This window comes from Tachysurus fulvidraco, chromosome 2 (assembly GCF_022655615.1).
Source record: "Tachysurus fulvidraco isolate hzauxx_2018 chromosome 2, HZAU_PFXX_2.0, whole genome shotgun sequence".
Classification (NCBI taxonomy): Eukaryota; Metazoa; Chordata; class Actinopteri; order Siluriformes; family Bagridae; genus Tachysurus; species Tachysurus fulvidraco.
In genome coordinates, this window is record NC_062519.1 from 17,867,797 (window position 1) to 17,895,388 (window position 27,592).

Here is a 27,592-nt window from a genome sequence, read left to right on the forward strand (position 1 = left end):
GCATTGTTGACCTAAATTGCTGCACCGTGTCAGGTAGATGTGGGTAAGACCGGGCATCACTGGCCTATACTACAGAACTGTGAGTAAATGATGCATCATGCAGTTCTGTATTTTGTACTCTACAGAGAAGAGAGAGAATGTGAACACCACACACACCACACTTAACCGTTTTCCATCACACAGTGGCACTGCTGGACCTGGAAATAGTGCTTCATCCAGAACGATAACAGCTGTGGGGTTTTTTTCCCCACCATTTCAGAACTAAGATGCTGTTATTCATGATTCCTGACCACAAATGATTTAGCTGACAATTACTGTGTGTGTGTGTGAGAGAGTGTGTGTGTGTGAGTATGAGTATGAGTGTGTGTGTGTGTGTGAGAGAGAGTGTGTGTGTGTGTGTGTGGGAGTACGAGTGTGTGTGAGTGTGTGTGTGTGAGAGTGTGTGAGTACGACTGTGTGTGTGTGTGTGAGAGTGTGAGAGTGTGTGTGTGTGTGTGAGTATGAGTGTGTGTGTGTGTGTGTGTGTGTGTGTGTGTGTGTGTTTTCAGCACCAACATTTCCCCAGAAGTTTCACTCCCTCAGATTTTCTGACGCGTCCTTAGTTATTGTTCTGTGGTGTTTTTGCTATTTAACTGTTTATGTTCCTGTTAAAATAAACCTGCTGCAGATTTAATCTGTAATCCGTCACTTATACGCAGTGAGTAATGTAGGAGTTATAAAGGCCCTGACATCTTGTACTATAAACATATCTCATCACTTCACCCTACAGCAACAGATCAGTGCATTAAGTACAGTAGTGGTCTAACATCCACAAGCGATTATGTCATGCTTCAGCTCTGAAACTCTGACCAGAATCAGCACCAAGTCCAGCACCAGCAGTGCCATTGTGTCGGTGGAAAAGGGATAACTGTGTTTCTTACAAGTACTCTGTCCTTCTTCGGAACAAACAGCTGGGCGTAGGGAGAAGGGATCGGGGGTCATTATCGTACATCATTACATGTTTAACATACAGTATACAGTCTTTACAACACTGATAATGTTAGAAGTTATACTACAGATTTATAGTAAAGCTCTACCCTGGGTTTGAAGGCGATCAGCTTGAGGACCATCTCCACGGTAAAGACTCCGGTGAACACCATGTTCAGGATGTCCATCACGTAGTTAAACTTCTGAGACTGCCCGTAGTGCTGCATGAGACAGGACACGATGGGACGACATAAATCCACCGTTCTAAGGTCGTCCCAAACAGGGCAAGTAAACGTAAAGACTACACAGAGAACCACACACAACACGAGACCGGACAGAGGAATCATCCAGGTCATTTGGATTCGTTATTTTACTGAGTCATAACTAACGTTTATAGAATGTGTATGGATTAAACACAAAAGTAGGAGAAAACACAGGACAAAATCCGTCACTGTGTGAAAGGCTAGGCTACGTGCAGCATGAGGAACAGCTGAGGAAACTTCGGACGTAACGCTCGAACCTACAGGAACATCTCCGTCCTTTGGAGTCCGGATCGAATTCATCGGCTGATCTGGGAGAATTGCACTGAGTTATAAGCCCTATTCGGACGGGATCAGTTCTACGGGGGAACTGGGGGGTAAAGCAATTATTACCAGAGCGTCTCTGTGATTTTAGTCCCGTCCGAATGCGCCATCTCGGTAATCATTACGGACAATGTCTTCTGTAAAAAGGTCCAGGAAAAATGACCTCAGGTAATACTGATCCCATCCGAAAAGACCTGCTGTAAATATGTACGGTAAAATTCCGTCATTTCCTGTTTAAAAGTAGTTTTTGGCGCGTTTTTCAAGCATGGAGGCGCTTGAAACAGGAAGCAACGTCATACGCACATGACGACAAGGAGGTTACTGTGGTGCGTAAAGCGAGTTACCCCTCCCACTTCTGCTAGTTTTACTGAGATGTCTTGTCCCGTGCGAATTGGCCAATTAATATTACAGACGTCCTGAGGTAAAATCGCATCACTCCACGTCCCCACGTCAAACTAATCCCGTCCCAATAGGGCTTTAGTCAGAGAAAAAACAAGCAGGAGATCTTACCTGCACCGCCAAGCAGACCGTGTTGAGCATGATGAGAACAAACATGATGTACTCGAAGCCTGTGGAGTTCACCACATACCAGAACTTGTACTGAACTGGGTTTTTAGGGATGTAGCGCCTCAAAGGTCGGGCTTGCAGAGCATACTCCACGCACTGGCGCTGTGGGGGGCGGAGCAGACGGAAGGAAACGGCATCACACCTCATCGTACACCGTGTGTTATAGTCAGGAATACGTTCTCCCCTCAAACTCACACATACACACCTGGTTTTTGTCTAGCTCACAGTTCCGATACTCTTTCTCTCCCTGCTCCTGAAATGTAACGATGACGAAACCCACAAAGATATTCATCATGAAGAAGGCGATGATGATGATGTAGATGATAAAGAAAATGGAGATCTCCACGCGATAGTTGTAGATGGGACCGAAGTTCTCCCTGTTGGAGTCGATGGCCTTGTAGAGAAGCCTGGACAAGAAAAGGAGAACGAACGGTGAAAGTGACCTTCAGACAGAGTAAAGACAAAGATAGAACACAGGCAACTTTAAAAAAAAAAAAAAAAATCTAAACAGCGCATTAAGCTTCTATTTATATTAGTTTAGAGCATCGCATTCATCACTGTCTCAGCAAAGGGCTGACACACGGATTTACAGTTCACAGATACAGAGCTGCAGAAAGAAGCTCATCTTCTTACTCAGCTAAACCGATTCCGTTCAGCACCGTACAAAAAAAAAACAGCTGGAATCGAGAAACGAGGGACAACAGGTCAAAACGACATTATTATAATCAATAGGCAGCTTTTAAAGATCACTGTAAGCTAAATCGTTATGACAAGTGACTTATTGATCTGAAGAAGCTTTGTACTGTATGTGTCTCTGCAGAAAACACACACTGCTAAGGCTTAAACGAGCTAAACTCTTCCTCTCAGCCGTGACACCACAGCTTCTGAGGCGTGGATCAGATCGCAGGAGATTTATACTAATCATTATTTGGAGTTTATTTCTGTTCACATGCATTTATAAATTCTTCATTCATTCATTCATTTTCTACCACTTATCCGAACTTCTCGGGTCACGGTGAGCCTGTGCCTATCTCAGGCGTCATCGGGCATCGAGGCAGGATACACCCTGGACGGAGTGCCAACCCATCTCAGGACACACACACACACACACTCTCATTCACTCACACTCACACACTACGGACAATTTTCCAGAGATGCCAATCAACCTACCATGCATGTCTTTGGACCGGGGGAGGAAACCGGAGTACCCGGAGGAAACCCCCGAGGCACGGGGAGAACATGCAAACTCCACACACACAAGGCGGAAGCAGTAATCGAACCCCCAACCCTGGAGGTGTGAGGCGAACGTGCTACCGACTAAGCCAACCATGTCCCCCCGATTCTAATATGACAGTTTTAATTATTATTATTCTTGTTGTTATTAATAAAATATTCAGTTTTCTGTTCCTCTAAAGCTCATTTTGAGTCCAAACATGGAGCATGATGGTGTACTCTGACATGACCCATGTGTCTGAAACATGGAAACAGGCCGGTTGGGAAAATACAGATCAGCCGAAACAGTGGTATAACAAAGGGCACCAGACACTGTGTGCTGAACAGATGTGTTAATGACCGTAATCCCACTTTAATACCAGTCACATCCAGTATTTTCTGCTCTTAAGAGTTGGTAACGTATGTGGGACTTAATGGAAGGAGAGAGAGAGTGTAAGAGGTTGTTTATCAGTGCAATTACTTCCATAGTATTTTGCTCACCTCTTTCCTTACAAACAGCAGCAACAAAAACATCAATTACAGTCCTGAACTATCATTATTACAGCTCAACAACTGTTATTAACACACACACACACACACACACAATACAGCAGCAAGTGTGTTTGAGTCAGTAAAATCTGATATCACACACATCCCTGATTATTAGTAATGTTTCATGTAAAATTACACATTATCTTTTGGTACTGTCTCACACGCATATCCATACATACATACATACACACACACACACACACACACACACACACACACATATATATATATATATATATATATCACACACACAGTATGTAGATGTACGTTCATACCGTGTGTGTGTGTGTGTGTGTGTGAGAGAGAGAGAGAGAGAGAGAGAGAAATTCTTCTATTCCATGTCCCTCACTGAACTCCTGACTGCTTTTTTCTCCCAGCGTAATGAGGTTTGTTCATTCAGAGCTGGTGATTATCATTAGCACTACATGCACTAGTCTCATTTGGACAATAATCAGCTAAATCTTTCCATTGCTAAAGCTGTTTGTGTGCCTGAGGGTCTTTTTACACCCGGTCACTTCGTGTGTTGTCTCTGATCCGATAGCTATCTGATTTGTTAAAACTGTCATCAGGACACATAAACGCGTCTCAGCGAATCAGATATCGATCCGATCTTTCTACTCCCGCCCAAAATGCTAATATATTTGACCTCATTTCCGGGGTAATTGTAATGGAACACACTTTGGTGTATGCGGTTGCTACAAAAAACACTGTTACTGTTACTGTTTGCTGCATTTTCGCTGGCGGGGGCAGCGCATTTTAAGACCCGACGAGACGCCTGGGTGAAAGATCAGAGCAGCGCCGGTGGGAAAACATATTTGTTTCTGGCGCGATGCATGACTCGCGAGTCACCTGCGAGTGCCGTACTTCCGTTTGGGAGGAGTATAGTGCGGACGTATGTGGCTTGAACAACCACATTCATTTACACCTGAACAGTTTCATCTGAAACGTGTCCCAGACCACCTCCTGAAGGGGTTTGAGCGATCAGATTTATATCCGACTCCAAAACGTTTCAGAGGGCATTTAGACCTGGTCTTTTTACCGTCGGGTAGATATCGGATCACAGAAAACGCAGGAAATGACCAGGTGTAAAAATCCCCTTAGACAGCTGCAGGATCAGGCTGCACATCTGGGAAAATCCATGCACCTACAGTAAACGGCCAATTCACTGAACAGATTAAACAAAAAAAAAGTCATCTTTCCCCAAATAAGTAACTTGATGAGATTCGTGTCTTACGCCGGCCAGCCTTCAAACGTGGACACGGTGAAGAGCGCCATCATGGCCATTAGCACATTGTCGAAGTTAAACTCGCTGTTAAACCAGTGACGTTTCTGGATGGTGGGATGATTCATATCTCCTTCCTTGAACAAGATGAACGTACCCCTGTGTGCAGCGGAGAGAGAGAGAGAGAGAGAGCGTTAGAGAGATAACACGATTTGTTTCAGCCCTGAATAGTAACGCGTAAACACAATCTGACATATTTGTACTTTCTGATCTTTATTTGCTTCGAGACAATAACATGGAAGTGTGTGTGTGTAGAAGGAAACTGGGTAAGAGACTGACTTGCACTCCTCAGGGTTTGATTTGGCCTCATCGTTGCAGCGGTAAAATTTGCCCTATAGAGCAGGAGCAGAGGTCAGAGGTCATGCACATGACGTTAAATACCTCGCCATCTCACTAGGACCAAGTGCTGCGAGAGCATCTGTCCTTAATGACACTGTAAACAATAGCTAGCATGAAAGCTAACTGACCTTAAAGAGCTGCACTCCGATGCAGGCGAACATGAACTGGAGCAGCGTTGTTACGATCATGATGTTCCCGATGGTCCTGATGGCCACAAACACACACTGGACCACATTCTGCTCGAAAACAAACCATCAGATGTTCAGATATAAAACACTCATCACTGTTCTGGACAAAAGTAACTTGGTTTTTTGGACCATGCACCTTAAGTCCTTTGGCTCTGTTGATGGCTCTGAGGGGCCTCAGGACTCTCAGCACACGCAGAATCTTCACCACAGAGATCGCTGAAGATCTGCAAAGTAAACACACCCGTATCACTTATACACAGTCATACACACACATGGGCAACACCGAGCAAATAAACATTTAATAAAGGTATGTAGAAGTGTGATTGAGAAATTCGCATTCAATGACAAACTCTTGTCGGATGCAAGCCGGGATTTGTTACGAAGCGCCGGTGAAATCCGGCGAACACAGAATGTAAGCAAGCAGACGCGGTTCTGTTCGTAAAACTTTAGCTACATGCTACATGCTACCAAGATGAAAGTTGAATGCCTTTGATAGGAAGGGAAGTGCAGCTCCAACTCACTGTATCCCAAATGATACCAGAGACACGCCGACTACCAGCAGGTCCAGCAGGTTAAAGTAGTTCCTGCAGAACGCCCCCTTGTGGAGAAATGCTCCAAACGTCATCATCTGCAGGGTGACGAGGAAAAGATTAGCAGATTAGCATTTAAGGAGAGAACACATGCTCACTCTCACTCTCTCTCTCACTCACTCTCTCTCTCATGCTCTCTCTCACTCTCACTTACTCACTCTCTCTCACTCTCTCTCCTAACTCTCTCTCATGCTCTCTCTCTCATACATGTACAACAAATATATTTAGGACTCTATTTTATGTGCAGGCAAAAACAGTATTTTATTTTTTTTATAAAAGTGTTTTATATGTAAAAAAGAAGAACTGATTGAAGTTACAGTCAGTAAACCCGAATCAGACAGTAAATAAACAATAAATGTGTGAACAACTGTATGTAGATCAGCGACTGCAGTTTTCTAAAAATAAAGCGGAACATGGCCTGCAAAAGATCCTCCGTTAGGGGCCTTGTACAGATTAACACACGTATGTCGGGTATTTATCTGCCTAACGACCGTGCGAAAGAGATGTAGCTTTTACAGGCTTCTGTAAACCGGTGTGCGAAAGAGATGTTGCTTTTACAGGCTTCTGTAAATGACCGTGCGAAAGAGATGTAGCTTTTACAGGCTTCTGCAAACGACTGTGCGAAAGAGATGTAGCTTTTACAGGCTCCTGTAAACGGGCATGCGAAAGAGATGTAGCTTTTACAGGCTCCTGTAAACGGGCATGCGAAAGAGATGTAGCTTTTACAGGCTTCTGCAAACGACCGTGCGAAAGAGATGTAGCTTTTGTAGCTTTTACAGGCTCCTGTAAACGGGCGTGCGAAAGAGATGTAGCTTTTACAGGCTTCTGTAAACGAGCGTGCGAAAGAGATGTAGCTTTTACAGGCTTCTGTAAACGAGCGTGCGAAAGAGATGTAGCTTTTGTAGCTTTTACAGGCTTCTGTAAACGAGCGTGCGAAAGAGATGTAGCTTTTACAGGCTTCTGCAAACGACCGTGCGAATGAGATGTGGCTTTTGTAGCTTTTACAGGCTCCTGTAAACGGGCGTGCGAAAGAGATGTAGCTTTTACAGGCTTCTGTAAACGAGCGTGCGAAAGAGATGTAGCTTTTACAGGCTTCTGTAAACGGGCGTGCGAAAGAGATGTAGCTTTTACAGGCTCCTGTAAACGGGCGTGCGAAAGAGATGTAGCTTTTACAGGCTTCTGTAAACGAGCGTGCGAAAGAGATGTAGCTTTTGTAGCTTTTACAGGCTCCTGTAAACGGGCGTGCGAAAGAGATGTAGCTTTTACAGGCTCCTGTAAACGGGCGTGCGAAAGAGATGTAGCTTTTACAGGCTCCTGTAAACATTTTATTGTGGTCTGAACTGTAAACTGTTTAACGAAAAGCCAACATTCACAGCGAAGAATTCTACTGATTTAGAGCCAATAATTAACCGTTGGAAGGTCAATATCACGAAACTCGCGCTCATAAACACAACGAATTCGCTTCTAGTTATTTCTACCACTTATTTATCAATTTGGAAATGTATCATTTAGCCATTTATCATTATGGAAATGTCGCACTTTGAGTCTGTAAGCGTACATCAGGTTCGTATCGCGCATGAGGAGAGCAGGTTCCATTACATGTGACATGCTAGTCACTAAAAACAAATAAATAAATAAATAAATAAATAAATAAATAAATAGCCATCTATTGTGTCTTCATTTTGGGTTCGTGCCATAATCACAAAAAATAGAGCCCTTAAATAACACACAAATTGTACATTTATACACTCATGGGTATCATTACGCCCAGTGCAAGGGTGATGCAATCAGAGCAGGATGCTAAAAGCTAACAGCACAACTCTCCAAAGCCAAACCCTCGCATCCTTCTCAGCATGAATGTGTTGGTAAAAGTTTGGTTTGAGAAGGTGCCAGGTGAGAGGACCAGGCCATACAACATGCCAAGAGCCAAAGAAGGAGAGGAAGAAGGTAGATCTAACCCTCTTGTAATCACATTCATGTGCGCTGTAATCACATCCCACCCTGTTCGTGTCCCGACGTCCCAGAGAGACGGGGAGAAACTCGTGCCACCGAGACTCAGCATTCCAAGAGTAAATCAGCCAAGACCAGAAGCTCGGAGGAGGCAGTAATACAGCGCAGGTCAATGCAGCACACCTCAAACTAATGTGGCATTACTTCAGTGAGGTTTAGATAAAGAGACTGGTCTCGGGTCACCACTACACTGCATTGAGGACTTGCTGCATTGATGCGTTGTATACATGCATTACATGCATTGCCTGAACATGGTTTGTTTCTGCTCCTTGTTTTATGAGGTCAGTTATGAGGTTATGGATGAATCTTTGGCTTGGGGGGGGGGGGGGGTTTGATGTGATGTGTTTTCCCCCCAGCTTCAGTCAAAGCAACGTGTTCATTCAAACGTGTACAAGCGTCAGCTTTAACCAAATATAGCGCTATTTTTAACTGTATATATTCTCAAGTAGCTCCATAGTTTGGGATGTCAGTCAAATTATTAACGTGTTCAAGATCGAATTCACAAACGAGGCGCATTCCTGCCAACCTGTGACATCGGAGTACGCCGTTATCGCACAAAGAGCGGTGTTTTTTTTTCTCCCCACAATAAAAAAAAAAAACAAAGACGAGCCAATAGGCATGTAAAAGTGGAATGATTGACAGTCGCACGAGCCTTTTCAACTCTCTTTACGTGACACTCTGTCTTAAGCCCCGCCCCATTCCTCTTGCTCTCTGTTAGGGTAAATGGAGAATGTGTTGGTTTGTTTATGCGGAATAAGTACAGCGTCTGATTGTCTGTCTTTATAGCTAACATTATGCTTGTGTGTGTGTGTGTGTGTGTTAAACACACACATATATATATGTGTGTGTTTATAATATATGTATGTAATACGAGTTAACTGTTTATCCAGGACGCATGTCACTGGTCAAAAACGTCCCCTTCGAGGTGAATATCGAGAAACTCAGAATCGTCTACACGTCAGCTCTTTAGCGTCTCGAGTTGTAACTAAAGCACAAATGCTTTTTCCCAGATAAGCACTTGTTGGTTACTGTAAAGCACATTGTAGTTTATTTGTCTGACTAACTTAAGACCAGTGCATTGTGAAAGAGTGACAATAAAAATATATGTTCCGCAGGTTGGCAGGTCTGGGGTTAGAATCGATCGATTAGAACCGAACGACTCGTGTGTATGAGGTAGGGGGTTTAATGGAGAGGATTATGGTCTGCTATGGTTTTCTTTTCTTTTTAGGTTTTTAAAACAGGTCGTCGGGAGTGAAACAAAAAGAAAAGAGATGGAGGCATGGAGCCGGGTTGCAGTCTGAGCAGGCGAGTGAGAGTGCAGCTACGCCGTGCCGTGCATACTGTATGTTCGGGAGGTTACCTTCAACACAATCTCAAACGTAAACATACTAGTGAAGACATAATCTGCATAGCCTAGGACCTGTAATAAATCAGACAGTTACAGCGTTATTCAACACAGACACACACACACGGCACAGGCATGCAGCACAGTCTTTACCTTCAAGAAGACCTCTACAGTAAAGATAGTGGTGAAGGCATAGTCAACGTAACCAAGTATCTGAAAAGAGCAACGGTAAGACGTTTAACACACGACACAGGGAGGACACGACGGCTCCTGTCACCTGTCCGGGTCCACGTCCGTCACTTCCTGGTGTGTGTGTGTGTGTGTGTGTGTGTGTGTGTGTGTGTGTGTGTGTGTGTGTGTGTGTGTCCTTATTAAATCTGCCATCATTGTTACTGACATGAACAACATGTGACCAGAACAAATGAGCTGTTTGTTTGTTATCCAGCTCTTCAGCTGAGCACAAAATCTTCAAGACTGATCTGATGTTATATTTCTAATGATAACAGGATGAGGGATTCTGGGGGTGAAGAGGTGTTAGAGTAGAGATGACTAAAAAAGTAGATCCAGAACAGACAAAAACAGGATTGATCATTTAACTTCACGCATTTTTCACAAATTTACAAAAAGGTGCTCAGTAAAAGTTTGTACATAAACATCTATAAGCACAAAACGTACAGTGAACATTTACAACAGCAATAGATCTAAAATTCTGAAAATATATAAGAAGTGATGAACAAGAATGACAGCAAAATCCAACGTAAAATGTGTCTCAATAGGAAGTGTGTGTGTGTGTGTGCTTGTGTGTGGTGTGTTTGTGTGTGTATGTGTGGGGGGTGTGTGTGTGTGTGTGACTTACAATATTGCGGAAAGAATGGGTTCTGATGGGATCCTCGGCAGCTAGGGAGACGGAGCTGAGCATGATGAAGACGAGGATGATGTTGGTGAACAGGTGGTGGTTTATTATCTTGTGGCACAAAACGCGAAACCTACAGAAACACACACACAACAAAATAACGAAAAAGTCTGTCTGTAGAAATACAGTATGTTTACGTCTGCATACTTTTGTGTGTGTGTGTGTGTGTGTGTGTGTGTGTGTGTGTGTGTGATACGTACGGGTTTGTGTTGCTGAATATGAAGAAGGCGGTGCCCTCTGGTATCGGTACAATCTTCTCTTTCCTCACCAGTTCTATGACGGTGGGTCGAGGCCCTGATGGAGCCTCCTCGTCTTCTGTCACACACACACACACACACACACACACACACACACACACACACACACAGTGAAAAGACAGCCAGTGGTACATGACAGACACATACACACAAACCAAAATGCATATCTACACAGAACACTCTACCTTCATTCTCCTTCTCATCATCAACTGGAACCTGAGTGTACAAACAAAAGCACTTAAGCAGTGTGTATTCACACACAGAGGAAACTTACAGTTCAGTACATTTACCTTGAAATCTTCTTCATCTTCTTCGTCAATCCTTTCCTCGCTTGAAAGAAGAGAATGTTACAAACATTGAAACTTAAGGATGCACACATTGCATCACACACACACACACGCACACACACAGAGCACCTACAAATGTTCCGTGCATGAGTGTGCAGTTTGAGAAAGAAAACACTGGTCAAACTATTATTTTCTCTCGACGGTGAATTAACACTCTGCTCGGCCAAATACCTCGTCTTCTCCGGGTAATGGGCTGAAACAGTGAGCTGAAAATGAGATTCTGTGTGTGTGTGTGTGTGTGTGTGTGTGTGTCCTCTTGAAGGTGTTGTTTATATACTTTGCTCCCACCACTCTCCCAAACTGCTCTCTCTCTCTCTCTCTCTCTCTCTCTCTCTCTCTCTCTCTCTATCTATCTATCTATCTATCTATCTTATCTCTATCTATCTTATCTCTCTCTATCTGTCTATCTCTCTCTCTCTCTCTCTCTCTATATATATATATATATATATATATATATATATATATATATATATATATCTGTCTCTATCTCTCTTTCTCTCCCCCCCCCCTCTCTCTTCTGAAAGTGTTAAATTGTCCCCTAGCATCCCCACATCAGCGATTGAAGGAGAGGAGCTGAAATTATTAGTTTATGTGACGTCCCTGTGAATGAGCTACAGACACTAGTATGTGTACAGTACAGTGTGTAACATCAGTGTGTGTCAGGACTCTGTACAGAACTCCGTGCTGCGCTCTGAAGCGTAACGAGAATTACAGCTGACTTTACTGTTCTAAAACATCTGCATGTGAGGACCCTTGTGCTCGTGGCTCGGCCTGCTCGTGTGTGCTGTTAGCATTTACGTTGTCTTCTTAGAAGAGCTCACTGAACGTGAGTCTGCCAGGTTGTCCACGGCGATGGCCAAGAACACGTTCAACAGGATGTCTGGGTTATAAACATCAAGGAAACACCTGAACTACAACACACACTCCAGAGCACACAGTCCAGGGCACACACTCCAGTCACACATCATCTAATAATTATAATAATAATAATAATAATAATAATAATAATAATAATAATAACATTCATAACAATAATAAAAATTGCAATAAATGTAATAATAATAGTAATAAATGTAATAGTAATAATTATAATAATAATAAAATAATAATAAAAATAAGTACAATACTAATACAAATAATAATAATAAGTAATAATAAAATAGTAATAAATGTAATAGTAATAATAGTGATTAATATTATAATAAATAATAATAATACTAATACTAATAAAAATAATAAAAGTAAAAATAGTAATAAATGTAATAGTAATAATTTAATTAATAATAATAATAATACCACAATTCACTTTTTACAACATAATTAAAAAAAGACAAAGTCAGGAATTATAACACAAAAAAATTCAGTGTATTTTTTTCTTGTTGTTTAAACAGGAAGTGGATACAGTTTCCACAGACGAAGAGAATAATGAAGTAAATGCACACAATCATTCCTGAAGACGAAGGGCCTCCGTACGCCATGATGCCGTCGTACATCACCTGGTTCCAGTCTTCACCTGTCAGAATCTGAGATACACACACAGGCAGGATACATCAGGTTTTTAGTGTGCAATAGTCTACGTCTCTTCGTCAACATTATCATCATCCAAAGTTACTAAATCATTTTAATTATTTAATTGCTTTTTTAATCCATATATATTTTTATTTATCAGATCTTCCTATTAATTACTCTTATAAAACACAACTTTTGCGCGCACACACACACACACACACACACACACCTGGAAGACGGTCAGAAGAGCCTGGGGGAAGTTGTCGAAGCTGCTGCGTTTTTTGTGGTCGAAATTAAACTTGCCGCCGAACACCTGCATCCCGAGCAGAGCGAAGATGATGATGAAGAGGAAGAGCAGGAGCAGCAGCGAGGCGATGGACTTCATGGAGTTCAGCAGAGATGCCACCAGATTACTTAGGGAAGCCCAATGACTGCACGTGCACGGAAAAGTAAAACGACATGCTGTAGGTTATTCACAGTCACACCACATTCTGTTCTCACACCTGATTGGACAAAAAGTGTTGATGATGCCGACGTTATCGTTATGTGGAGTAACAGCTCCTACACAGAGGACCATGTCTGGTAACTATCATGCAAGGAGTCTTTTCTTTAAGAGAGAGAATGAAGAGAGGCTGCTGAAGTAACAACTGTTTAAATAATTGCTGTGGTATAAGAGGAATAAAGCCCCCTGGGAGGTGCTGTAATTGTGGTAACAGCAATTTCTTTACACCAGGTTGTTATTAGTGCTGATCGTTCTGCTGGAACCGCACAGATGCTTATTACTGAATGACGATAATCTTATGACATAAATTACTAAAGGGAACCAAAACGGGCGTAATGTCTTACCGCGTGACTTTGAAGATCCTTAGCAGCCGTACACAGCGGAGCACGGAGATGCCGAGTGGAGACATGTAATCAAGTTCCACTAGGATCGTCTCTATGATTCCGCCGCATACGACAAAACAGTCAAAGCGGTTAAAGAGAGACACGAAGTAGGCCTGCAGACCCAAACTGTACATCTTCACCAGCATCTCGGTGGTGAACATCGCCAGCAGAACCTTGTTAGCCACCCCTAAGACAAGAATAAGGCGAGTGTCAATATTTTGGGGCTTTTGACTCTGTGTGTGTGTGTGTGTGTGTGTGTGTTTTCTCACCCTGCACCATTGTGAGCCAGTCTGGTTGGTTGTAGTGCTCCGACGAAATAGTGAGCGTATTGAGGAACACCAGAATGATCACCAGCCAATAAAACGGGACAGATTTCACGGCCAAGCGGCAGTTCCTGCGGCAGAACCTGTTCCAGCGACGCCAGCGCCGACTGCCAAAAACAGGACGTGAGGTCAGAACACAGAAAAGGGAACAGTCACGATCCTAACAGAGACGCACTGAGAGAACACAAACGGGCGGTGTCATTATTACTCAGGTCTGCTGAAGCTCTGCTCAAGTGTTAGGGAAAGAAACAAGGAAACTTTATTAGGCTTTACTTATCAGCCACGCGGTAGAAACGGACCTGCAAGTTACATTTCATTCCAGTTTACGGAATAAAAGATTTTATAAAAGCTCATACACATCCGGCTCAATTCAGGATCATTCATTAACTGTGAGCAGAAAGCAGAGCCAAGCGAAGCAGCATGCGAAGACAAACCAGATCAGATCTCTAGATTAGCGAAAATAGAAATTAATTAAATCCATGCAGCACTCGGCAGCATGCGGCGTGACTCGCGGCGTGACTCCTTCACTCACCTGAATTTGGACTTGGAAATTTTCTGACTGAAACATAAAAAAAAATTTTTAAAAAAAATGACAATAAAAAAAATATTTATTGTCATATTGAGAATATCTTTACATATTCTTAATTTTACTGTGTGTGAATATTAAAACAAAAGTGATATGTGAACTAAAGTGTGTCTGGAAAAAATAATTAATCATTGTACCAAACACTCTGTGTGTGTCTGTCTGTGTGTCTATATGTGTCTGTCTGTCTGTCTGTGTGTGTATGTGTCTACGTGTGTGTCTGTCTGTCTGTGTATGTGTGTGTCTGTGTCTATATGTGTGTATGTGTGTCTGTCTGTGTGTGTGTCTGTCTGTGTCTATATGTGTTGGTGTGTGTGTCTGTCTGTGTGTGTGTATGTGTGTCTGTCTGTGTCTTTGTGTGTGTGTGTCTGTGTCTATATATATGTTTGTGTGTCTATGTGTGTGTCTGTCTGTGTGTGTGTGTGTTTACCACAGAGAGCCACAGCATTTCTTGTCATCTTTCTCCGTAGTGACAGATTCAGTATCGCTCGCCGGAGCACTCGCTGTAACGTCAACGTGACACATCTCATCACACACAATTGAAAAACACACTCGCACTTTCCCCTAAATCACCATCTCGTCATTTCCCATTTCCAACAGAAAGCCCTGACCAGCTACTGGACACGTGACAGCAGGGTCTGATCTAGTCTGATCTCGAACATGACCCACAGGACGAAGCCCTGTTCCACTGACACGGCGCCGGAGCCCGAACACTTACACGCGTCTCCACCCGTTCTTCACAGACGTCGAGGGGCGTTTTTCTTCTCTGGATTCGCAGCCACGCCATGTCAGTGGAAAAAGGGGGAGCTTTTACTTTTGTTTTTGTTTTTTAAAGAAAACAACACATGTATCCCAAATGCCAGCATCTGAGATTATTATGTTCACAACGGACTCTCAATGAGCACCGGCAAATAACAAGCAATTTACATGTTGTGTCCAATGAACTATGGTACAGTAAAGGCACACACACACACACACACGCACAGCCGGTGAATAGCAGCGTCACTAGAAGTAGTTTTGGGGAGTAAAACAGTGACTGCTGCACATCAACCCTAGCATTTGGGATACAGTAACAATCATTAGCACTAAAAGCATCCCAGCATGCAACATCACGCCGTCATCAGAAAACCGTTTCATCATAGTCTCGTCTGATCTGGTCTGATGTGGTCTGATCTTTTCTTGTTCAAACAGGGCACTGAACAAACAATATTACGTGTGTTTAAAATGCTTTTTGTTTCCTTTTTTGATAGAACGTGATTTTAGAGGTTTTCTCAGGACGGCGCTGGTCAGATAAAAAGCAGTCGTGTGTGTGTGCGTGTGTGTGTGAGAGGTGATAGAGAGAGAAAGTTGTGTGTAGACAATCTGCGCATTTCTCCTGTCTGTTCATTCCTGTCCTCCTTCTCTCTTTCCGCTGTCTGTCTTTCCTCTCACACTGTCTCTCTCGCCGCCCCCCTTCTCTCTCACCTGTTGTCTCCATCTTATTCGTCCTTCTTTCACTCTTTATCTATCCATATCTTCCTTTATCTCTGTCTGTACTCTCTGTCGCTCTTCCTCCTCATTTCTCTCATCTTTTTTTTTTTGCTTTCGCGGTCACTGACTCTGTCTCTCACATCCCCCCCCCCCCCTCTCCCTTTCCCCCTCTCTCTCTGAGTGCTGACACAGCACTGTTGGATGTAAAGTGTGATCCTGGGAGCTGAAAGCCTTTTTGGCCACATTCTCTCAATTTGAAGAAGAGAAAAAAGAAATAGACATTTTTGTCACCTAACATTTTTATTGGGAAATGTTTGCTTTCTGTTTTCCTGATTTTGGTGTAAGAAGAGAAGAGATGAGTGTGATGGAGAGCAGCAGGGTGTGAAACTCAAACAGGGATGGCATGCAGGATGTGACAGTGATGAGGTCAGAGTCTGACGGCGTCCTCCAGGTAAACGTCTCCAAGCCTCCATCTTATTGTATGGAATTATGTAAAGGATTTATTACAGATAAATGTTCAGCTCAGACCCTGACCGAGTGAGTGTGTGTGTGTGTGTGTGTGTGTGTGTGTGTGTGTGTGTGTGTGTGTGTGTGTGTGTGTGTGTGTGTGTGTGTGTGTGAGTGAGTGAGTGAGTGAGTGAGTGAGTGAGTGAGTGAGTGAGTGAGTGAGTGAGTGAGTGTGAGTGTGTGAGTGAGTGTGTGTGTGTGAGTGAGTGTGTGTGTGTGAGTGAGTATGTGAGTGTGGGACTGAGTGTGTGTGTGTGAGTGAATGTGTGAGTGAGTGTGTGTGTGTGAGTATGAGTGAGTGAGTGTGTGTGTGAATGTGTGAGTAAGCGTGTGAGTGAGTGAGAGTGAGTGTGTGTGTGTGTGTGTGAGTGAGTGTGAGTGAGTGAGTGAGTGAGTGAACGAGCAGCAAGCAGAATGACGAGGAGAAGGCAAACAGATGCATAGCAACACAAAACACAGAAACATGCACACACACACACACACACAGAGAGTCTCGTTCCTGTGTTTCTTTTTCTTCATAAAAATAATCACCTTCTAATCCAGATGTCACACACAAACACTCGCGTTACCCCAAACACACTCCCTCCTCACACACACACACATACACACTACTTACATCACACACAGTCACACTGCTTGGGGGGAAGTGTGTGTGGATTTACCGTGAGTGTCAGTAGAGTGACTGAACCACGTTAACCCTTTCTTCTTCTTGGTCATGAGGTCATCGAGAGTGACCCCTGTGCCAGCCGCCGCGCCACACAACAGGGAAGCGCACGAATTCACACACACGCAGCACCGACACAAAAGTGAAAGAGCAAGTAATGAGGCTGGATATCGGTTAGAGCAGGGACAATCCTCAGCCACACCTCCAGGAGCCCCTGCAAAGTCTGCGACGATTCCAGCTCCCGACGAGACGCCGCTGATCGGCGACAAACTGTACTGTACGCTGTATGTTAATCAGAGATGCTGCTCCATTACTAACGCTGCTAGTCATGGGGTACTTACATCATCCTGGGGTCAGTGACGTCCCCCAAATAAACCTGTGTTCATATGTTTTATAGCTATATGTTAATAAAGTGAGATTAGTTAGATAAGCAGAATGGGTTGCCATGGGTTGTAGTTTTGGTGAAAGCTTGCAAGTCTATGGGTGGGGGTCTACTGGGATGTTTTTTTACTCTAAACATCTAACAGGGAAAAGCGAGAGTATAGGATGGTGCACAGAGTTTAGCTACAAACTCCACAACCATTTCTGTTGTATCTAATGAGCACATGAGGGAAACAAATAGTTATATTTTCCCCAGTGAACATACTATGTTTTTTTTGTTGTTGTTTTGTTTTTTGTTTTTTTTGTATTTTCACTTTATTTGATTTATGGAGACCTGGCAACCCTGAATGACAGATCAGTGTATAATTGTGACCCATGAGCACTGATCAATGTAGCCAAAGATGGGAGCTGGAATCTTGCAGAAATGTGGACAGACGTCGAGACGGAGGACGCGGCCGGGCGCTGGTGGCTTTAAAGCATACATGACATTAATAATAACAACAACAACAACAACTGAATAACAACAACAAACAACAGCAACACTGCAGGCGTGAGTGGTCTAGTGTGCCGGAGAGGGACGTTAGTTCCAGAAACCATCAATGAACAGCGTGATCATTCTGTGTCGGTTTCCATCCGCATGTTTGTTTTTTTGTTTTGTTTTGTTTTGTTTTATTTATTTATATGAATAAATTCTCGGTGTTTCGCACACAACCTCACACACATCAGCAGTCCTAACGAAATAATCAGCGTAAGGGTTACGTAAGGCAGGAGGGAAGGAACGGCTCACACCCCGTTAGCGCGGCGTGAACGTTTTAGTTCAAATAATCCTGAGTGAAAATTTGAACAGAAAAAAAAAATCTTCTAAAAGTTTAATGAGGTGTAAAAATTGAGGCAAACGGAGGCGATGGACGCGAACGGAACCAGCTTTCTGGGATAAACGATGATGATGATGACGGTGGGTTCGTTTCGTTTGCAGCCGGCGGCTTGGAAATCAGCGAAAGATCGGTGAAACATCTGGATGGAACCGATCGTAATGGCGTGTTAAAATGAAGGCCGAAGCAGTTAGACACATGACAAATGATAATAAATACAGAGGATTAAAGTGCTGATGAGGCCGATCTGACGAACGAGGCTTTCTCATATCGTTTCTGCAACTTTCTGTCAACTTTTCTCACTCTTTCACGTTCCTAATCGTTGCACGTTTTTGTCGCACCAAAAAAATAAAATATAGCAAGAATAAAGTAAGAAGAGGCAGGAGTGTCTGAACGACTAGGACGTTTTTAGCTAGCCGGCACTACTTAGTGTACGTGATATTAGACATGAATGAAACCGCAAGCTAGCGAGTGGGGTGAGTTAGCATCTGTTTCCGAACGCAGCATTGACCAACTACGTCTGCTCATAAACACCCACAGGAATCACATTACCGTCATTTATAATGATTATTACTTTCTGACCAAAGGGTTTGGACACGTTCATTAAAAAATGATTTATGCAAACGACACGTTTATCGCCGTAGTTTGACCGAAGTGGTGCGTATCGTTTAAACACTTCTAAGCCTCTTCGTGATAAATCTGTGGTGTAAGCATGAAGGCTCTAAACCTTCCCTACTGTATGTGAAAGAGGATTTGGATCAGGCTTTTATCTTCTGCTGAACTTCTCATCTTCGTCTGCGCTCTTCCTCCTGCAGTGCTGCTAAACGCTGAGCCAACAACCTCACGCTCCCAGTACAATACGAGCACAGCTGGTCCGGAGCTCAAGAAGCTGGCTCTCGATATGCCGGAGCGTTCTTACATTTAAACCGCATCTGTGAGCTACTTCCTGTATGCTCGTATTTACTTAACTTTAAATAGACGTGTTTGTAATGACAAACGGCCCGAAGTGTGTGTTAGGGGACTCACGGTTGGGTTTTATCCCATCCTCATCGTCCTCGTTGTCGGGATCGATGTCTTCGGCTTGCGTGATCCAGTCTAGGTAGCCCTTCAGGTCGTCCTCCATCTGCTGCTTCTCACGGAGCTTCTGGAAATCTCCACGGGCCTTTGCCTTCTCTCGCTCCTTAGAAAACTCGCTATGCTCACGTGCACGCACACACACACACACACACACACACACACACAGTGGTTAGCACACATGCACAAACACACACAGCATTAAAGAGAAGTGTCTACATGCATGTACACAAACACGAGCATGCTCTTATTTATTTTTTCCTTCCCAAAAACCACCGAATATTAAAATGTAAAATCCACAATTCAGCCCAGACTTAAACGAGCACAGAGAGGCAGTACGTCGTGATCTCATGCCCAGAACAGGACTTTCTGTATTAATGACCTGCCTGATGATCAAGAGGAATCACCTGACGATTTTAATAGTGTAATAAAACACACAGGATGTAGACTGATGGATCAAACCGTACTCATTAGCCTTAGAAGTGAAGCAGATTGTCTTTCAGCCTTACAAACTGAACACTGAAGCTTCTGGGACAGAAATAATAACGCATGGCCTCTGGTGCCTTCCGCATGAAAGAGAGTCAGGCAAGCGCGCTCTCCTCTCTACGGCACTGTGCTCTGTCTCAATTCCACTTTCTACCGGCAGGTGTCCTGCTCGTCTTCTCCTGACAACAGCCACCCCACTGGAGGTCATGCAGTGAACACGGCTTTAGCATCTTTCACCCAGCCACATACGACACGCTCCACGCTTAATCTGAGGCAAGAGATTACACGAGTCACAGCTCGAGCAGTGAGTCAGAAACACTGAAATATCAGACTCAAGCATAATGTGAGACAAAGAGGAGAAGGAGAGGAATCCCTGCTATATACAACTGTGTGTGTGTGTGTGCGTGCGCGGGTGTGTGTGTGTGCATTTGTTTGTTTCTGTGTGTGTGTGCGTGCGTGCTTGCATGTGTGTGTGTGCGCTTGTGTGTGTGTTTGTGTGTGTGCGTGCGTGTTTGTGTGTGTGTGCGTGTGTGTGTGTGTGTGTGCGTGCGTGCGTGCGTGTGTGTTTGTGTCCACAGTCAGAAGAAAAGCTTAGAGAACTGAAGGCCGGGCCAATGAGATTAATTTCAGCCGAGGACGTCATGTGGGGGAAATTTAAAGAAAAAGGTAAGAGAAAGATGAGTGTAGAGAGCAGAGAAAGGAGTAGACGAGAAAAAAAAAAGAAAGGAGGGAAATGCGAAAGAAGGAGAAGAAAGCTGAGAATGTTATTATTATGATGTGCATTACAGCACGTACACACAGGAGACAGAGCCACAGACACTCATTCACTTTCATCGTACACACACACGTACTACACACACACGCGTACACACACGTACACACATACACACACGTACAACACACATGTACAACACACACATACACACACACGTACACACATACACGTACACACACAGGTACACACATACACGTACACACACAGGTACACACACACACATACAACACACACGTACACACGCACGTACACACACGTACAACACACATGTACAACACACACGTACACACACAACACACACGTACACACACGCACACACATGTACACACATGTACACACACACATGTACACGTACACACACACACACACAACACACACAGGTACACACACACGTACGTTCCCATTAACTTTGTGGGAAAATCATTTTTAACTCTTTCATCTTCTGCTGTCAGTGAAAGTGTACTGAAAAGAGACATAAAGAGACATAATGAGACATAATGAGACACAATGAGACATAATGAGGCATAAAGAGACATAATGAGACATAAAGAGACATAATGAGACATAAAGAGACATCAGAAGATCGTGTTGTGGAGCTGTGCATGTAATCGAAAAATCCCCTACTGTCACACCTCACTGCAATAACATGATTATATCTGGGAGGTAACAGCCCCCCCCCCCCCTCTCTCTCTCTTTCTCATGAGAGAGATGGTATGGTTTGTGTCACAGTCTTTCACTTCGCTTTCCTTCGAGCAGATTTTTCAGCTACACTAATACACCAACTCTCTCACTCCAACCTTCATCTGTCTAAAGTCGGTTTGTCTCCCCTCAGTGTCTCCACAAACCCCCTGGTGCCTGGTTCTCTCAGCACATCCTCATCTGTGGAAGAGAACTTCAGCGAGGTAGAGGTGAGAGAACGTGCAGTCCTCTACCGATCTCTTAACATACCCAACACAGCAAACACACCTCAAACACACCCATCTCACCCACTACACATCAAACACACACCTTTTACCTACTAAACACACCCGGCAAACTGCTCTTACCCACTGAGCACACCTAACACAAGGTTCATGACGAAAAACGACCCCAAAATGATCAGACTAACAAAGTAGATCCACGGCGTCTCCCGGCCGATAGAGTCGTTCACCTGCGGGGATCAGAGGTTCAGCGTTAACCCAAACAGTGAGACGTGGCTGGAGAAGAGCAGCGGAGGACTGAGACGTGATGACGAGGGGAAGGCCGTGTAAGAGGCAGACAGACAGGCAGACAGAGAGAATGTGTGAAGCGTGCGAGAAGACAGAGAGAAACGGAGGAACCGGGGAGTGAAGAAAGCGAGCTTTCTCACCCACTCAACACCCCCAGAACAAGGTTCAGGACGAAGAAAGAGCCGAAGATGACCAAGCTCACAAAGTAGACCCAGGGCAGCTCCATCCCCATCGCGTCATTCATCTGTGAGACAGAAAGGGAAGGAAGACGAGGGGGAAGAATACAGAACAGAGAGAGAGAGAGAGAGATAGAAGCAGGAGGAACGTGTCAGTCATCGGTTTTATATGGACTGATATCAGGATCGATCAGAAGGTCTGATGGGTTTTGTTCTCTGTTCTAAACACCATTTAGTTTTATTGATGCTTTAGATGAATTGTTTTGTTTTGTTTTGTTTTTGGTCACCATCCTCTGGTTTCCCTGCCGCTAGCCGAAGAGCGTATTTATTAATCAAGCGCAAGTCACTTTAGAAAGAGGAAGAGAAAAGCTCTTGTGGTCCTTCAGCCACAGATGGTTGTGGAATCCTGACGATTCCCGATCCGACGACAATAAGGCGGAACGTCAGACAGCTGCGCCGCATTAATTTTTTGGTTTTTAATGGATCTCGCATGCTGCGACTCCGTATCGAGTCGAAGAAACACAGCGTGTGTTAATGAGGAGTTCATTTGCAGGCGAAGTGAGCTACAGAGCAACAAATGTCAAACCTGAAATAGAATCTCTGATCTGTGTGGAGAACCTGATCGTGGAGAGCCCACACGCTCTCGGCGTTTGCTGGGGGAAGCGTCCAGTGCGCTGGAGCTCCGGCGCAAGGTTAGTGGTGGGCGGGAGGAAGAGAGCGAGAGATTTTTCTCTCTATCTCTATCTCTCTTGGATTTTTTTGCTGCTGTGTGTGGGCTGTGAGCCATCTCCTTCATGCCATCTCCTTCATGCTGATCTAGGAGGATTTCAGAGACACACCTGATGTGAGACAGATTACAGAACATCTCTGAGTTTTAGTTCCTATCCACACAATATAAGTATTATTTCAAGATCTCCGCATTTTGAGCTCCTGTCCACTCAAACATGAAGCCTGTAGAAAATTCTCTAAGATTCTGTTTTCCTTTAGTGTTTTTTACAGCAATATAGCTGAAAAATGTTCTTGAAAATGTTGACATCACAGCATGAATGTGTTCTTTCCTTTCTTTGTTTTTGTTTTTTTTTTGGACTGTGTGTGACAGGGTGAGGAAGGAGACCTGCTAGGACCAAGACGTCCAGTCCCAAGATGAAACAGAACAAGCATCCAAGTGAGCTCTGTGGGCTGAAACTGTCAAATCCTCCCAAGGTTTACAGGAGATATCTACAGTACATCCAGGAGATGTTTACAGGAGATATCTACATCCAGGAGATGTTTACAGGAGATATCTACATCCAGGAGATGTTTACAGGAGATATCTACATCCAGGAGATGTTTACAGGAGATATCTACATCCTGAAGATGTTTACAGGAGATATCTACATCCTGAAGATGTTTACAGGAGATATCTACATCCTGAAGATGTTTACAGGAGATATCTACATCCAGGAGATGTTTACAGGAGATATCTACATCCAGGAGATGTTTACAGGAGATATCTACATCCAGGAGATGTTTACAGGAGATATCTACATCCAGGGCAGGACTGCAGGATGTTTTCCAGAACAACAGCAAGGTTCTGAGATTCAGTTTCAGGTGATGAGTTGACATTCATGATAAGATCATGACACCGGCGTAGGTTATGATTAGAAAATTGAGGGTTTACTTGATGTTCCAAATGAGATGAGAGCATTAGAGAAGGTTTTAGTGAGATCTGATCTAAGCACAATGGTTCATGCTTTAAACTCTAGCTTTTTACATTCTACAGGTAGGTTACAGACTTAGGATAGAGGACAGACCTTTTTTTTTTTAATTATGAAACAGGGAAAGGTTGTCATTGTAACTTCATATCTGTTTTTATTGCACTCTATTTAAACCTCCATATGTAAGGAACAAGGAGGAAAGACAGATAACAGTGAAATGGGAAAAGGTCCAGTAAAGTCAGGTAAGAGCTGATAATCAGAGAGTGGCTTTCCCTGAGCAACACAGACCCAGGGATGGAGTGGGAGTGTTCTTTCTGATGATGATGATGATGATGATGATAATAATAATAATAATAATAATAATAATAATAATAATAATAATAATAATAACAACAGGGCGGCACAGTGGCTTAGTGGTTAGCACGTTCGCCTCACACCACCAGGGTCGGAGGTTCGATTCCCGCCTCCGCCTTGTGTGTGTGGAGTTTGCATGTTCTCCCTGTGCCTCGGGGGTCTCCTCCGGGTACTCCGGTTTCCTCCCCCGGTCCAAAGACATGCATGTTAGGTTGATTGGCATCTCTGGAAAATTGTCCGTAGTGTGTGAGTGTGTGTGTGTGAATGAGAGTGTGTGTGTGTGTGTCCTGCGATGGGTTGGCACTCCGTCCAGGGTGTATCCTGCCTCGATGCCCGATGATGCCTGAGATAGGCACAGGCTCCCTGTGACCCGAGAAGTTCGGATAAGCGGTAGTGAATGAATGAATGAATGAATGAATAATAATAATAATAATAATAATAATGGCTTGCTCAGGCTCGATGGGAACACAAAATAAGTACCTACAGAGAAATGACTTTATTAGTAATAACCTAGCTAATAAACAGGAATAAGAGAATAAAATACAGGACGCGGCGGTGTGACTGACCCAGTACAGCACATCTGTCCAACCCTCCATAGTGATACACTGGAACACCGTCAGCATCGCAAACAGGAAGTTGTCGAAGTTGGTGATGCCGCCGTTGGGACCCTGCCAGCCTTCTCTGCACACCGTATTGTTCAGGAGGCAGGTTCGGCCATGACCGTTTATTGCACAGGGAGCCGGGTCGTCCACCGCCATTATAGCTACACACACACACACACACACACACACACACACACACACACACACACACACCTGTATAGTTAAAAATATCTGTCAGTCGATCCATCATTCTGTTGTGTATTAATGTAGCGCACATTACAGCATCATTGTTCTGTTCTATAAATAACCCCATGCGGTCACTACAATAACGTGTGAGTGGAAGTTAAACTGGACTCAACACCGCATCAGGTCTAAATCTGAAACTCACCCGTCCCGGAAACATAACAGGTCGCGTGCATTTTGCCGAGGAAGAGCTCAAGGCCAATGATGGCATAGATGATGATGACGAAGAGGACCAGCAGAGCAATGTGAAGAAGAGGAACCATGGCTTTAATGATAGAGTTCAACACTACCTGTAAACCTGCAGGTATAAACAAACAAACACACACACACAAACACGCACGTCGGGTTAATTAGCGGCCATGTTGTCTGTAATTGTAGCGATGACATAAAATATCCAGTGTTGCAGAGTTATCAGCTAAATGTACACGTAATAAACAGGCAACTCGGTTGTTTTCATTTCATCCGAGATGAGAAGAGACCCTGGGGGCAGACCGACACAGGGACCCGACTTTTCTTTACTTCTTCTTTGTTTGATTTAAAATAAATGTTTTCAGTATATTTAGTGTTTATTGTGTATCGCTGTAATTGTGTGTATTTCGACTGAGATTTTTTTCAGGGAAGTTCACATGTTCACAAACGGCGTAGACGGCAGCGTGTTCCGCTGCTCGGAGTTTAACAGCTTGTTCGGTGTGAACGCTCCTGGGGACACGAGCGAGAGCTGCCATATGGTCACCCTATGAAGGGTTCGTGCGGTGTGGGACGGCCAGCATAACGGTGTAACGTCCCACGACCGCCGTCACCCGCATTCAGCGCAAATCATTTCAAACAAGAGATACACGAATCAGCGGGAAACTGTAACGCAGGTAAAGTGTAAAAAAAAGCGCAGATCTTTAATGAGAACAGAATAAGCTACAAAGGTCACTTACTAGGAACTCCTGAGACCAGGCGAAGGGGTCGCAGCACCCTGAAGGCCCGCAACGCTTTGACGTCGAAGCCTCCTGGTTTGCCTCCGTGGCCGTGCGCGGGGGAGGGGCTTCCTGCACCGTGCTGAGCCCCTTCTTTGGTCAGAACTTCTAGAACAACACTGAACAGACTGCAGAAACACAGTATGCAAAAAAGTATGTTTAAATTCCATCTGACAAAAAACATACAGCGGTTCTTCATAACAACACACACACATTCTCCTGTCGTCAGACGAGTACGATGGGGTTTATTATGAACTTCTGCCCTGCCAAGTGAGAGACATTATGGAGTGGAACGTTAAACGTGAAGCGTTTGTCAATATCGATCTGTCTGTCTGTCTGTCTGTCTGTCTGTCTGTCTGTTTGTCTTTCTGTCTGTCTGTCTGTCTGTTTGTCTTTCTGTCTGTCTGTCTTTCTGTTTGTCTGTCTGTCTGTCTGTCTGTCTGTTTGTCTTTCTGTCTGTCTGTCTGTTTGTCTTTCTGTCTGTCTGTTTGTCTTTCTGTCTGTCTGTCTGTCTGTCTGTTTGTCTGTCTGTCTGTCTGTCTGTCTGCACTGTGATACAGATACTAGTGCTGACACGAGGGAAGAAGGGATCAGAGGAAAAGAGGAAGAGGAGAAGAGTAGAAGGAATGACAAAAAGCAATTACACAATGTCAATACAAAGAAGGAAAGAGGAAGAGGGAAAAGAAGTAAAAAAAACAAAAAAACGAGTGATGAGGAACAGATCATTATTCCAAAGAGGTGAGTATGGAAAGATGGTGAGTCATTCTATCAGAGAGGAGACGTGATGTTATTCCTCCTGTCTTTTCTGGGTCATAGAGCTGCTTGAAGTGGTGTGTGTGTGTGTGTGTGTGTGTGTGTGTGTGTGTGTGTGTGTGTGTGTGTGTGTCTGTGTGTGTGTGTGTTTGTATGTGTGTGTATGTGTTTGTGTGTATTTGTATTTGTGTGTATGCGCTTGTGTGTGTATGTGTTTGTGTGTGTGTGGGTGTGTGTGTGGGGGGGGGGGGGTGGGTGTGTGTTTGTGTGTTTGTATTTGTGTGTGTGTGTGTGTGTGTGTGGATGTATGTGTTTGTGTGTGTTTGTATTTGTGCGTGTTTGTGTTTTAGGGAGCATAACTAGCAGAAGACGAGGAGCTCGCACACACACTCACAGAGAGAGAGAGAGAGAGATAGAGATAGAGATAAAGAGAGAGATAGAGAGAGAGAGTGAGAAGGAGAGAGAGAAAAGAGAGAGAGAGAGAGAGAGAGAGAGGTGATTTAGAAGATGACAGCAGAATAATGGTGAACACGTGACTGTAGTGAATTAATGCATCAGATTTTTAAAAATGAAAGCAGCTCTCAATAAAGCTGATATGTACTGTTGGCACAGCAAGACCTGTATGACATCACCATAAACACACACACACCACCGCAACACCGACCTTCAGCTAAACTCCATCTTTTTATGATTCATCTGACTTTACTGACTGTGCTAACGCCCGTGTGTTCAGTGCTCACTGAGCATCACGATTCTAATGGATGAGGACGACACGTAGGAAAGGCAGAAAAAATGCACCACTTTTTCATACGGTTTGTAACTGCTCTAAATTCTGCGACTTATCCAACTGGTTTCTCGTATGAAGACGAGAGACGGATATTTTTAGTCTCTATCGGATCGGAGGTCTTCCTGT

At 43.9% G+C, this 27,592-nt stretch overlaps 1 protein-coding gene and 2 long non-coding RNA genes across 18 annotated transcripts in view; 2 read left to right on the forward strand and 1 right to left on the reverse strand.

Annotated features, from left to right (window-relative positions):
• Positions 1-12,946, forward strand: part of LOC125140773 — a 46,110-nt gene extending 33,164 nt beyond the window's left edge. For 2 of the 4 annotated variants that reach the window (XR_007140029.1, XR_007140028.1), the window contains exon 6: positions 12,544-12,920. This is a non-coding gene — a long non-coding RNA (uncharacterized LOC125140773). Of the gene's footprint in view, positions 1-9,518; positions 9,752-12,543 lie in introns of those variants that run through there. The other 2 variants (XR_007140030.1, XR_007140031.1) reach the window with 2 other exon arrangements.
• Positions 1-27,592, reverse strand: part of cacna1da (calcium channel, voltage-dependent, L type, alpha 1D subunit, a) — an 85,070-nt gene that overhangs the window by 27,059 nt on the left and 30,419 nt on the right. For 10 of the 13 annotated variants that reach the window (XM_047810504.1, XM_047810503.1, XM_047810510.1 and 7 more), the window contains exons 5-30: positions 25,888-26,054; positions 25,107-25,259; positions 24,683-24,879; positions 22,030-22,133; positions 19,373-19,539; positions 17,092-17,166; positions 14,883-14,955; positions 14,402-14,428; positions 13,816-13,976; positions 13,508-13,733; positions 12,891-13,092; positions 12,555-12,675; positions 11,951-12,032; positions 11,096-11,135; positions 10,991-11,021; positions 10,749-10,863; positions 10,492-10,621; positions 9,651-9,710; positions 6,212-6,318; positions 5,827-5,914; positions 5,631-5,738; positions 5,443-5,495; positions 5,116-5,262; positions 2,323-2,524; positions 2,061-2,219; positions 1,077-1,187 (exon numbers count right to left, since the gene is read on the reverse strand). In XM_047810504.1, the coding sequence (XP_047666460.1) occupies positions 1,077-1,187; positions 2,061-2,219; positions 2,323-2,524; positions 5,116-5,262; positions 5,443-5,495; positions 5,631-5,738; positions 5,827-5,914; positions 6,212-6,318; positions 9,651-9,710; positions 10,492-10,621; positions 10,749-10,863; positions 10,991-11,021; positions 11,096-11,135; positions 11,951-12,032; positions 12,555-12,675; positions 12,891-13,092; positions 13,508-13,733; positions 13,816-13,976; positions 14,402-14,428; positions 14,883-14,955; positions 17,092-17,166; positions 19,373-19,539; positions 22,030-22,133; positions 24,683-24,879; positions 25,107-25,259; positions 25,888-26,054 (3,106 nt within the window). The remainder of the gene's footprint in view (positions 1-1,076; positions 1,188-2,060; positions 2,220-2,322; positions 2,525-5,115; positions 5,263-5,442; positions 5,496-5,630; positions 5,739-5,826; positions 5,915-6,211; positions 6,319-9,650; positions 9,711-10,491; positions 10,622-10,748; positions 10,864-10,990; positions 11,022-11,095; positions 11,136-11,950; positions 12,033-12,554; positions 12,676-12,890; positions 13,093-13,507; positions 13,734-13,815; positions 13,977-14,401; positions 14,429-14,882; positions 14,956-17,091; positions 17,167-19,372; positions 19,540-22,029; positions 22,134-24,682; positions 24,880-25,106; positions 25,260-25,887; positions 26,055-27,592) is intronic. The other 3 variants (XM_047810506.1, XM_047810511.1, XM_047810501.1) reach the window with 2 other exon arrangements.
• On the forward strand, positions 13,781-26,814 carry LOC125140774. The gene is made up of 7 exons (XR_007140033.1): positions 13,781-13,997; positions 15,053-15,239; positions 16,271-16,373; positions 20,067-20,572; positions 21,514-21,589; positions 23,165-26,079; positions 26,487-26,814. It is a non-coding gene; the product is annotated as an uncharacterized LOC125140774 (long non-coding RNA).